Below are 14,163 nucleotides of genomic sequence, written 5' to 3'. Positions count from 1 at the left end.
CCTAAATTACTTCTGGCTAAGTACGTTTAACCATGAAGTTCTTGTGGGTTAGGTTACCAAAATGCATTTGTTTTTCGGTAATGGCTCAATTCGTGTGTGCTCTAGTTTAGAGTGTAGCTCCTTGGTCTTCTCTGGTTCAATTTTAGGTTAGCCTCAAACCTTCGTTCAATCCGGAAATTGGAGATAAAAATCAAATTTTCTCTTTTTCCGCGTCTTCTCTTTTTTAGTTCGATTAGGCCAAGTCACCATGAACCATTCTGAAAATTCAAGAAACTTAAAGGGGGTTAATATTCAAATATTCATAATTAGAGGTCTATCTCAGCAAAAAGAAAAAATGTATTTTCATTCTGATTTCTTCTTTACAGGAACAAGAGACATTATTCCAAGATATTTTAAATATATAAAAACAAAAAATTAATTACATCTGTACAAACTCTCTATTTTAACACTTTAACTAAAATATAATTTATTTCTACTTATTTGCAACCTAAAAGAGAATAAGGATGAATTTTTAAAAACGAAAAAGAGAGAAAAATACATCTTCTAGTTTTAAACTACTTTAATTATTTTAGAAATTCGATGTTTAGTAAAAATTAAAAGGGTTAATAAACTATCATTTTTTTAATAACAATAATAATAATTAGTATTAACATTTTTCTTGGACAAAACTATATTGACATTTTTCATATATGATGTGTACAACGTACAAAATAAAATAAACTCAAATAAAATATTGTTTTTATTAAATGGTCTCTGAATTGACTTGCATAAGAATTTGGCAATTATAACAACCAAATAAAAAAATAATAAATTCAAATTAACAATAACATGAAATTAATTTATTAATTTGATGGTGTTGTGATGGCTTCAATCGAGGCGTTTTAGTAAGTATTCGACTTGAACATCTGTTGTCTTTGGAATCAAATATTTCTTGTACAACTTAGAAGCCACTGAATTAATCATGTATGTATCTCCCGAGACATCATATTCAAGGCTCACTTGCTGCCCAAACACCGAGGCCTTCCTTTCAACCCTCTTCACCACCCTCTCTTCAACACTCTCAGATCTCAATTCGTTCATCAATGCTTCCCTGTCCTGCAAAATACAGATTATAATAAAACCCTAACCCTAACTGATGATCTTTGAAAATAAAGAACACTTAATAGCAGCAAGAAACTCTATTTTCAGTGACTATGGCCATTACAATTCTTAAGAATGAAAACATTATATATACCTATACCTTGGCACGAATTAAAGGCTCGTAAATTTTAGGAGATTCTCTGAATTTGACCTCAGCAACAAATTTTCCATAATGAATCCTCTTTGAGATGGCCTGCAGATATTTTATGGAATAAAATAAAAATTTATATTATTTTTAATGTTCCTATTTATATAGAAATATGTATGTCTTTCTATTATTTTTTATAGTAAAATTGATTCAATTGTCAATTTCAATACAATAAATAGTGTGACAAATCACATCGACAAAAACATTAAATAAAATAAAATTTGAAACTGCTTATAAAATACTGTTGTGCATAACATTTCCCATTAACATACTCAAAAAGACCTGAAAAAGAAATTTCACCTGCAACAACGTAATATCGGCTAAAGCAGTTTGTGCATGGTTGCCATCGTGACCAGATTTAAGGAACATTGGAATCAGATGACGAAAGTACATTGTACTAATTTCTTCGTTTGTGTTAATTGAAGCACCTGCACCTTGCAAAAACTGAAAACAACAATGGATCCTTTTTTTTCCACTTATTAAGTAATAGCAAATCGTCCAACAGTTTTCGAAATTAATTACCTCTGAAAAGGGGTAATCTGGTGCAGCCGAGGGTGGTAAATTTTCTGGGTAGAACGGATTTTCTTCAGGATTAATGTATCTACCTGCCTGCAACACCATCAAATTAGAAAAAAACAAAATATTTGTTCAAAATTTAAATTTAAATTTAATTCAATCTTATAAATAATAATTATTTTTTTTATAAAACTATTAAAAAAACCAGATTAAGGTAAAACAAAAGTACCTTGGATAGAATGGCCTCTGTTTTGAGTAAGAGGGCGTCAAACATTGGACCGCAATATCCTTCTGAAACGATAGGCCGAGTGTAGCATTGAGGATTCAAAGGAAACTTGGCTCTTTCAATCAAAGCAAATATGATGGTGTCTTCTTGTCTAGCCAAAGACGCTCTTACTGAATCTAGTGTGTACTGTGCTTCCGCCCTTTTGTGACACTCCTTACAACTTGTCAAGGAGAGAAGCAACACAGGATTTCATTATCAGAGCAGTCAGAACATGTTTTCCTTTATAGAGAATTTCTTCAATCCATAACTTATTCTTGAATAGGAAAAGCAAAACATGTTTGTTCTTACCGGAATTCTAAGGCATCCATCTGAACAAGCCACAAGTTCACGTAGCCACTGATAACCTCTTGATGACTAGAATAAGGAGGGAGATCCTTCTTTATGAGAGTCTCCAATGTTATGTGTATTGAATTTTTTGGGCTCCATACAATCTGTTGTAAAAATAAATAATATTAACAAAATACAAAACAATATTAATAAGTTTAACAACTTAATAACCGCTTATACGTTAAATTAGGAAGATAATAACAATAATATAATATTTTACTTGTTTATATACGATAATATATGATGGTTGTTGTGACCCATTTTTATTTTTATTTATTACTTTAATAATTCTAAAATTAGAAAAATGTATTACTATATTAAATTAAAAATGATATGAATTTATATGAGTGAGAAAGTGGATCATGATTTGTGAATCTGTGGAAAATTTTAATCTACCAATATGTTTGAGTGTAACTCGTCTATCCTGCCAAATTAATGCTAAAGGCGGGTGCAAACCTAATACATTTTTAAAATTAAAAATTAAAATATAAAAGAATTTAGAAGATTAATTTTGTGATATAAAGTAAACTTATTACAGTACTGCCTCAACTATTTCAGAATATTTTAGTAAAAATCTAAGCTTTCATAATTAAATGACAAATATTACAACATAATGAAAACAAGATGGATATCAAAACCTACCATAGATGAGACAAACAGATTTCACTTTCCAGTTCCAAACTTAAATCTTCACATAAGAAGAATAAATCACAAAAGGCCCAGTGCACACTCATCTGGTGTAGTAATGGAAAATAATTTTAATTCACTTCAATTTCTATTATACTATTGGTAATCCCCAAACATATTTAAGACAATTCTCCAAACCATTATTAACTCTAGAGGGCTAAACCAAAATTTTGAAGAAAAAAGAGAGACGTATATACATATATAAAGGTGGATAGATATTATAGGACGTTGTTTTAGTCTAGGTTGAGACCAAAAACATCTTTTATTCCAAATTCTTATAGGTTTAGGTCAATCCATAAGTCTTTCTTTTTAGTATAAAAAAGGTTTAATAGCCAATTTAGTCCCCACTTTGGTTGAAAAATCTCAATTTAGTCCCTCGTTATAAAAGTGTTTTGCATTAGTCCTAACTTTTAAAATAGTGGGTTAAATTGGTCCCTTTCGTTAAATATAAGTTAACGAAATTAATGGATGATGATGTGACACAACTTAAAGCTGGTGTGTTAGATTGGTCCCTCGTTAGCTTTAAGTTGTGTCACATCATCCATTAATTTTGTTAACTTATATTTAACAGAATATAGACAAAACATAATTCAAATTGAAAAGTGAGAGTGCATAATAAACAACAAAAGCATAGTGAAAATCCAGCGTTGATTCACCGTAGAAAACTACAAAATATAATTCAAATTGCAAAAGTGAGTACACACCATTATATTAGTTATTCATCCCAGTCACAATTTTCTAATTCATTATGATTAAGAAGAGAAAAAATTTACCTCGAGTTAAACGTATTATTTCTTAAATATGTGAAGAATTGGTTCCAGGCCAATATGATGAAGAACAACACCATGTTCATGCAATACATTTGGTCACCTAGTTTTGATTTTGAGATCATCGGCCCATCTTAAAAAAGTAATCGACTAAAGCAATAAGAAATTAATAAGAACATAATATAGAACAGAAGAAATGAATATATGATTGAGAAGGAAAGCAAAATATGTAATACTCACGTATCATCTTTTCACAAAATTGTGATTAAGCACATCAAATGTATTTCTAGACACGGTTCGTCTATTGTTCCGGTCGGGTTTAGTGTGATCCTACTAAAACACTCCTAACTGTATTGAAGACTGGGTGAATGCTAGAGACCGAACGGACGAACTCTGTTCAACGCGTTACAGGTTGAAGACCAGGCGGGCTTTTGCTCCAAGCGGGCTACATTGGGAGCTAGATGAACATTGAAGACCCCTTAAAACATTCCGAGATGGTTTTGAGGCCGGACAGTTCTTGATGACTGGACGAACACGTTGAGGGGTATACAGATTCATTGAAGGCCGGACAACCACCTTGATCTTCCTCATGTTCCAAGTTGTTCGTTCTCCCTCCTCCTCCGAGCCGGGCGGGTACCTGTCAAAGACACTCTGACACTCAAGTTAGTAATGTAACCGAGCGGTAAGTAATGCATGTATATAGTGCATCCCATGCAACCTCTCTAGAAATCATACCTGAGACTCTTATTTATACTGGTTGTAATGGGCTTTTACCTCTTGTTAGCCTAATGGCGGCCCAATCACGCCTCAATCTCCATTAGGGGATTTAATGAGCTATTATCGTTTGTAATCTAATCATGTGGTCTGTTCGGCCGAGATGGTCGGTCAATATGGGTGGTCGGCCTAGTCGGCTGGGGTAGTTGGTCCGGTGTTGGCCTAAGAAGAACCGTTCGGTCTTAGGAATAGTCGTTCGGTCTTAGGAATATTCGTTCGGTCTGGACCATGTGGTCGGCCAGAATGATTGGCCTGATGGTTGGCTCAGACAGTCGGTGTACCGTACGGTACATCTATTATATTTTTGAAACCCTCTTCTGTATTTTGTTCAATTGCACCGAGAAATGATGTTGTGAAAAAGTTCTTAGAAATGATGATCCCAAATCAATATGGTTAAGTTTGGGCTCTTCTGATATTCAAAACAACATCTACCATAACTACATAACTAGATCTGTAAAATAAGCTCCCATCATAGGGCTTGGCCCTAGCCCACATGGGTTAGGGCCAAAAAAGCCCACAGGGCCAAAAAAATCTTTTATTAAAAAAGCCCACAGGGCCAAATACCCCCAAAGCCCTATGGGTTAGGACTAGCCCATGGTCTTTCCTTTTTAGCATGAAAAATATATAAACTCATTTGAATACAACCACTGAAATGTTGATATACCGAAAACTAAGTTAAACTTCCTCCTTCAACTTTTGAACTGTCTTTAAGACACCACATTAAGAAACCATTAACACATTTCATTTGATCTAAAATTCTGGTATACCACTCGAACATGATGAATACTCAGTCACCAACTTCAGAAACATGGAAGACTTGTCCTCTAATAGTCTTGTAGGCGTGTCAAACTCTGCAACTCGACCTACAAAAGTATCCAAAGGATAACTTCAGAAGCACACACTAATTCAAACAATTTCCAAAAGTATTACGGTATATTTCGTTAACATCTTGGACGACGTTTCAAGTAAGTGGCTTGAGTACTTTTGTCTCACTATTGGTGATAAATTTACAACCTCGACTTTTTCTAATCCATATTTGGAATTTTACATAAACAAGCAAGATGTCTCCAAAATCAATGTGGGTAATGAGATGTTCAACATTTCAATCATTCTGTTATGGATACTGTAAGTAATATAGTTTAAATTATTTCAAATTATTTATTCACCTTAATTTTATTATAATTATCATTGTCACTAACATTTATATGTCAATGTAGGTATGTAAATGAAGTGATTATTAACATATGGGGAATGTTGAAATCTATGGTTTTCTTGAACCCCAATCAATACAAAAACTTAGGAATAAAGAGGTAGAGTGTGAGACTTGTTATAAACTTATATTGCAAATTGCTTCCGAAAGCAACACACGATGATTGCGGGATGAACATTCTGCTCTGCACGTTCAAATTTCCTTTTCCCCAAGTTTCGGGATAAAGATCTCGTGAACAACTTTGACCACGAGGTCAGGTGCGAACTCTAGGGGCAGTTTCCACCAAATCTGGTCTGTGGGCTTTTCCCATCTCCTTTCTTGCTCTATAAATAGAGCCTTTCATCCATTCTGAAAATCATCATCAGAACCTCTTCTTTATTTCTCTCTTCTATAAATATTTTGGGTTTAATTTATTCTCTTTTTAAGAGATCCCTGCTAATTAAAGATCCTCAGAAATTCTGAGAAGTATCTAGGGGCTTGCGCAATACACCGCGGATAAGTGATTTATAGGCCTCAGGAAATCCCTGTTCGTGATCTTTATCCTTTTATTGTCAGCTTATACAACAATCTTAAGGACTTATGCCTGACAACAACAACAACTCAATCCCGGAGAATCAGAATATTGTTTCTGGAACTCAGACGGTCTTCGCGAAACCTTTCCCGTATGTATCAAAAATTGAAGTCTTCTCTTGTCAGAATTTCCGATGCTGGCAAGAACGCGTGTCAACCCTCTTAGACATGTACGGAGTCGCTTTTGCTCTTTCATCCTCAAAACCCGACTCTAGTCTCCCTCCAAATTCAAAACAAGTTGAAGACTGGGTTCGTGCAAACAAGGTATGTTGTCATACTTTACTTAGTGCACTCTCTAACGTTCGATGTGTATTGTAACTATAACAAAGCGAAAGACATTTGGGATTCGTTGATTCTCAAATACACTGCTGAAGATATAGTCAGACAAAGATTCATCATTGGGAATTACTATCGTTGGGAGGTTGAAGACAAGGACATAAAGTCGCAAATTAATGAGTACCACATAAGTGTCAGCAAGAGCAGAGGAGAGAGAAGAAAAGTAGAGCCACATAAGCGTGAAATTAACGCCGTTTCTACCTACTTAACGGAAGGGACCGAATTCTTACAAAATTCGTAATATGGGAACAAAATAGCTTCATTTTTAAAACCGGGTACAAAACAAAAATTCAGTCCCTAACTTGGGAACGAAATAAGCATTTAAGCCTATTTTTATTATTTTTATTTTTAATTTTTATTTTTTTTAAAGTAAAATTTTTAAATGCCACGTGTCAAACTGATAGTGTGCCACGTGGCAATGGCAGTGTGACATGGCACTGACAGTGTCACATGTCATTATCAGGCCACGTGTCATTGCATTAGTCTTAATTTGGTCCCTGTATTTTTATTATGTTGCAATGTGATCCCTGTATTAGTCTTAATTTTAAAAATTAAACAATTTTTTCCCTCCTCAAATTCAAACAAAATTTAAATTGTATATAAATCTTAACAAATATTTTTATCAAAATTAATATTTTTAATAAATATTTTTAACAAGATTAAGTTTAATTATATTTATATTTACTTAATCATATAAATGTTAATTATGTTATTTAAATATATCTATAAGGGTTTAAAAAAAAGAGTGACATACCATGCTGGTGTGAATTTTTGTAGTGAAAGTTTCCGTGAAAAATCATGAAAGAAGAAACTAACTTTAATTACCATTGTCACGAAAACTTTCTCCAATTTTTTATTGAAAAAAAAAGTGAAATTTCACATTAATAATTTGTTCAATGAGCTAACTCGTTTGAAAAATTCACACCACCATGTTATGTCACTGTTTTATTAAACCCTTATAGGTATATTTAAATAACATAATTAACATTTATATGATTAAGTAAATATAAATATAATTAAACTTAATATTGTTAAAAATATTTATTAAAAATATCAATTTTAATAAAAGTATTTGTTAAGATTTATATACAATTTAAACTTTGTTTGAATTTGAGGAGGGAAAAATTGTTTAATTTTTAAAATTAAGACTAAATTGAGACAAAATAAAAATACATGGATCAAATTGAGACACAATAAAAATACAGGGACCAAATTGAGACTAATGCAATGACACTTGGCCTGACAATGACACGTGGCATTGTTGGTGCCATGTCACACTGTCATTGCCACATGACATACTATTAATTTGACACGTGGCATTTTTAAAATTTACTTTTAAAAAAATAAAAAATAAAAATAAAAATAATAAAAATATAATTCAAAAATTCAAAAATTCAAAAAACTCACGAACTGACACGTGTCACCCCCTTTAACAGTGTTAGTATGGAACTAACAGCGAGGCCTAAATTGATTCAATTTTTCACAATAAGGGACCTAATCGAGAACATTTACAATACGAGGACCTACTTGAGACGATCCTACAGAAATAAGGATGTTTGAAATGATTAAACCTAAAAATTACAAAACACAAGATAAAAAGTATTAAATATAAAGTAAAAAAAATGAAAAGAATAAAAAAATTTAAATAATGGTATGACTACTTAAAACCTTCAATCTATATTAAATAATGGTTCGAGTAGTGAGTACTCGTGAGATCGTCCGATATTAGCCTAGTTTTCAATTCCTATCTTCTTCATTTTAATAAAAATGATTAAAAATATTTAAATATCGTTTTGAAGATATAAACACTTGTGTGATCATTCTTATCGTTCTAGTGTTCAATACTTTTTTCTTTCTCTTTTAAAAATAATTAAACGTCTTTCTAAAAGTATGGGTACTCGTGTGACCGTCCGCGTCAACCTAGTATTCATTACTTTCTTTTTTTCAACCACGCCAAAAATATCAAAAACATATAAAATCTTTAAAAACTAAAAACATTCACGAATGAACAAACTATCTTTCAGCCATAACTACGTATTCTCCATCAAAGTGGAGATACATAGGAGCAATACTAGTCCTTGTCAGGTTCACTTCCCAAAAAATTCAAAATTATCCATAATCATTTACAAACAAATTTCTAAACAATTTCTCAAACAAACTTTCCAAACCGTCTCCAAAAGAACAACGTAACCTTGATTTCTCATTTTGATTGAGAATATGTAGGAGCAAGGTCAATCCTTGTCAGACCAAAAAATGTAAAGAATATATTTTGTTTCTTTAAAGTTTTATTTTCGAGGCTAATTGAACATTTTGAAGCGCATCTAATTAAGGGTACTATTGGAAGTCCCACATCAACTAGAGATAAGGCTAAATTATAATATATAAGTGAGGTGCAAACCTCACCTTACAAGCCGGTTTTGTGGGGTTGAGTTAGGCTTAAAATCCACTTTCTAACATGGTATCAGAGTCATGGTTAAAGCCTATCCTAGCGAGTTCTAAGTGGGCATTCTATTCTTCTATTCCACTCGCAATCGGGTCGTTATCGGACCACCCAATTTCTACTATCACGCACGAGATGTCTATACCTCAGCGTGAAAGGAGTGTGTTGGAAGTCCCACATCAACTAGAGATAAGGCCAAATTATAATATATAAGTGAGGTGCAAACCTCACCTTACAAGCCGGTTTTGTGGGGTTGAGTTAGGCTTAAAGTCCAACTCCAAAATCTTTTTTCCAAATCCGTCCTTTTTTTATTCGTCGTCCTATCATGACTCAGTTGCGACAAATTTTATTATTTATGTTTCAGTCCCTCCTTTCTTATTTAAATCCATGCTGATTGACTTTACCAGTCCAAAAGTTCATTGCGTTAGATCACACTTGATATCTTCAAATGCAATCAGTTTTCTAAAAGTAGTCAATTGGTATATCTAATATGTGTTGTGCATAGTTTTCACTATCAGCTATGAAAAAACATGGAAGCACCTTTTAAGGGAATAATTGAAGATCTCAAGGGAAGATTTCAATGTTATAAACAACATTCGATCTGTGATATTTGTTCTGGTGCTAGGTAGCTCTTCTCTCTTTTGGGGAACACATTGCATACTTGGAGTTTTCTTTTTGATTTATATAATGTCACGTATTTAACAACAAAATTTTGATTCATGTTTCTTTGGCAGCACATGGACTCCAACTTTCTACATAATCTTTACATCTGCGCTCCCTATCATTGTGTTTGGACAACAACTTCATAACTAAATAACCAAACACTGCTAAAACACAATACTAAATGTACTATAGGATACCTGATCCTCTAACGGTCGACCGGTAACCCGGGCGACCTGACGACAGTTAAACCAAACGGTCGACCGGTAACCCGGGCAACCTGACGACAGATGTCGTAATGTCGTATGATCGCACATTGTCATCGACCACTTGGTGCTCGACAACCAAACAGTAATGTCGCGACATGTAGCGTTCATACGACAAGTCGCCTATCCATGTCGACACACATGACGATCGACATACAACACGCGATATTGTAGCATGCGGTTTAGTGGTTTACAGGTAAGCGGTTACGCATATTAGCTAACCAACGCCGTGAATCACGGAAGTAATTGACTTAGTATCAATACACAACCTAGCAGTTACAACTTCTACATAGTCCACTTCGGTAACTGTCCGGATTTTCAGGTAACAGTTTATTTTACTGTTTTAAATATACGAAACACATAAGAGAAAAGGTACGTTTTTCCCCTAGAAGAAATTAAGAAAGATTACTCTTGATCTGATTCATCACATCCCTTTCTGACTTGAGCGTCGGAGTGCCTTTGCAGGTATCCAGCCCATCTTTACTCAGAGAAGCAGAGAAGACAGAGAGAAACAGCACAGTGAAAGCAGTACAAAGAAGAAGCAGTCCAGAGTTGTTAGGCTTGAATCTTGGTCTCCACATCTCTACTGAAACACTAAACATCATTTTGATACAGATAAATCAATCTCTTTCTATCAACACTAAACACAATACTAAATAACTAAAAAAGGTCTAAATTCCACATGAACTAAAACAAAGTACTTAACAACTATCCAAGACACGTGTTTATCATTCTTAATAAGAATTTGATTCACTCGTTACGGATTTCTTTAATTATGCTAGTGCCCAATGTGTTTTTGTCTTGAAATATCTGAAATACAAAGGAGAAAATCTTTCCACTCGAGTGAGCATATCTTACAAGAGATGATGCAGCAACTCACTGAAGAGAGACTAGCACCTCAATTAACTAAGATAGTAAGAGCAGAAGTAACTGATACAGTGAGACGTGAATTTGAGCAAGAATTCAACACCATACCAAACTCTCAACAACAAAATGTGGTTGAGTCAGATTTTATTTTAAATTGTGGTCGTGTTAGCACAAAAAGTAGTTGTCGTGTTGAGGATGTAGATGAGGAGGAAATACACGTTGAAATTATGTCATACACATTGAAATTATGTCAATTGCAATGGGTTAAACAGGTTTGAAATGATGAGAGAAGATGGACAATGCAACCTAACCAAGCAAGAAAAGGACACTGTCTAAAACCATGATTTGCACCTATGAATGACAACGGCATAAACGTGACAGCACTCTGAACCAATACGTGACATTATCTTTGATGCAGAAGAATGATTCAATTAAGATGGAAATGTACTATATGCAAAATGGAATGAATCTAGCATTATTAAATTGGTAAGAACTCTAAATGGGTATTACAGATTATATGCATAAAACTGGAAAATGATTACAGAGTTGAGATTCATGTGACAGACTACAAGACAGATATTGTAATGCACTTTTTCTGGTTTGAAAATAAAACCTGAGTCCCTAAGATCCTAATGCAATTGTAATGACCTATACAAATGAAACGGGGTTATTTCTAAGCGGATAAGGCTGGATGAACAATTGACTAAATGCAAAAAACGAAAATTTGCCTAATCAGAAACTACATGACAGTAAGATGCAGAAAACGAAAAATTGCCTAATCAGAAACCATGTGACAGTAATATAAAACTGAAATGATGCTTATGAATGCTAATGCAAAGAAAGCAAATGCATAACCTAAAATGGCCAATTGGATGTCAATTAATATGCACAGAACTGTAACAGAAAGTAAGCTCAATGCAGTGTCTGGAAACTAAATGCAGAAACAGAACAGAACATTATCCAGAGTATGAGGCAGAAAAATCATTCAAGCAAGGTGCAAATGCAAGATGAATTGGTTTTAAACTAAGCAAAGATTCTACTTACAACCACAGCTAATTGGTAAAGACTGAATTTAAAACAAATGAGAACCAATAACATCAGATACAAGAAGAATCACAAAACTCGGGACTGAATACTCAATTTATTTGGGTAATTAAATCTGAATATGCTCCAAGAAGACATCTTGGAAAACAGACCCACTTTGGACCCTATAGCCTATGTTTAAGAAACTGAAATAGTGCAAATTCTGGTTCAATCACTCAAAAAGATTGAGTTTCAATGCTGAAAAGAAACTTACAAGACATGACCCTAATGCTACAATGCTAACCCATAAACAAGAAATTAAGCATTCAAAAAAAGTATCAAATTTTCTTTTTTTTCGCTTTTTCTCTTCTTTAGTTCGATTAGGGCAAGTCACCATGAACCATTCTGAAAATTCTAGAAACTTAACGGAGGGTTAAAATTCAATTATTCATAATTAGAGGTCTATCTAAGCAAAAAGGAAGAAAATGTATTTTCATTCTGATTTCTTCTTTACAAAAACAAAATATTCCGAGATATTTTAAGTATATAAAAACAAAAAATTAATTACATCCATAAACTCTCTATTTTAACACTTTAACTAAAATATAATTTATTTCTACTTATTTGCAAACCTAAAAGAGAATAAAGATGAATTTTTAAAAACGAAAAAGAGAGAAAATACATCTTCTAGTTTTAAACTACTTTATTTATTTTAGAAATTCGATGTTTAGTAAAAATTAGGTTTAATTGCTTCCTTTGTCCCCAGTTTGGTTGAATTGTGTCAAATTCATCCTCATTTTTAAAAAAGTTTCATTGTCGTCCTCACGTGGTGTAAAAGTGTCAATTGAATCCAAACATAGAAAAAATTTGTGTCAATGTAGTCATCTCCGTTAAATACACACTAACGGTGTTAAGTGGCTGATTATTTGGCACTAACGTGGCAAATGAGTCACAGTGGTAATGACGTGTGCACAAACTCTGGCCATGAAGTGTTCCCCTCTTCTTCTGATACTTCCTCTTCTTCTTCTTCTCTTTTTTCTCCAGGGTAGTGACAACCACCGGCGTAACCAGAGCGTCTTTAATCAAATCAACAATCAATTTATCCCTAACATCCCTCATGACAGCATTGATCACCAACCCCACTTTCATCCCATCTAACAAAACACTAAAATCAGCCTTTATATACCACAAATAAGCAGCAACGGTTTTGTCTCGCGGGGATTTCACGAAGAACTTGAGTCTGGCGCCCCACTTGAATTTTTTGTCGAGGACGGCGTTGCGAAGGGCGAGAAGGTCCTGGAGGGTGGAGGTGGAGATGGAGGAGCGGGGGACGTAGGAGCCCGTGTCGTCGGTGGCGACTTTCTGGTAGGCGAGGAGCCAGAGGTCGAAGCGGCGGAGGAGGGGGGAGATGGAGGTGACGACGCGGTCGGGGTGGCGGAAGTTGTCGATCCACATCTGACAGCAGAGGGAGACGCCATCGTCTCTGGAGAGGGTGGAAGAGGAGAAACGACGAGGGGAGGAGAGAGGTGGGTGCAGGATAGGAAAAACTGAAATTGGCCGCAGGGGATTGGTGGTATTGGGGAGAAGTACATGGCGGAGGCGGCCGGAGAAGAAGGGAAGACGGCGACGCATTTGGAATTAGTGTTGTCCGAGCATTGGCTTGGAAGGGAGTGAGGGAGGGAAGCAAAACCCACCAAAAATTAAAAGTGTAAGACTAAAAGCCTCCCCTTGTCTCTCTTCCTCTCCCTGCAACCAAATACAGAACAGAATATACATTCATGCTCTTCCCTCTTCTTCTTCTCCAAAACCATTCTAATTAATTAAATCAAAACACACTATAAAATTATATTCTTTTCTTCTTCTACCCCCTCGCACTAATTTATCAAAACCCTAACACAAGATGGTGAAGGTGCGAATGAACACCGCCGATGTAGCCGCCGAGGTTAAATGCCTCCGGCGCTTCATTGGAATGCGGTGCTCCAACGTCTACGATTTGATTCCATTTTCCTTCTCTGCAGACCTACGTGTTTAAGCTGATGAACAGCAGTGGAGTTTCGGAATCTGGGGAGAGCGAGAAGGTTCTACTGCTCATGGAGAGTGGCGTGAGATTGCATTCTACTATCTACATGCGTGACAAGAGCAACAC

General features: G+C 34.7%; 1 protein-coding gene across 1 annotated transcript; it reads right to left on the bottom strand.

Moving 5' to 3' along the window:
• Positions 1 to 801: 801 nt before the first annotated feature.
• LOC108331289 (chorismate mutase 2-like) lies at positions 802 to 2,428 on the bottom strand. Its single transcript, XM_017565941.2, has 6 exons — positions 2,379 to 2,428; positions 2,034 to 2,250; positions 1,811 to 1,897; positions 1,589 to 1,732; positions 1,241 to 1,333; positions 802 to 1,095 (listed from the first exon to the last, which is right to left on the bottom strand). The coding sequence occupies exons 1-6, from the start codon at positions 2,396 to 2,398 to the stop codon at positions 868 to 870; spliced, it is 789 nt and encodes a 262-aa protein (XP_017421430.1). The 5' UTR covers positions 2,399 to 2,428; the 3' UTR covers positions 802 to 867.
• Between the last annotated feature and the right edge of the window lie 11,735 nt (positions 2,429 to 14,163).

Source organism: Vigna angularis, chromosome 4 (genome assembly GCF_016808095.1).
Source record: "Vigna angularis cultivar LongXiaoDou No.4 chromosome 4, ASM1680809v1, whole genome shotgun sequence".
In the NCBI taxonomy this organism is placed as follows: Eukaryota; Viridiplantae; Streptophyta; class Magnoliopsida; order Fabales; family Fabaceae; genus Vigna; species Vigna angularis.
This window is presented reverse-complemented; position numbering and strand designations above follow the sequence as displayed.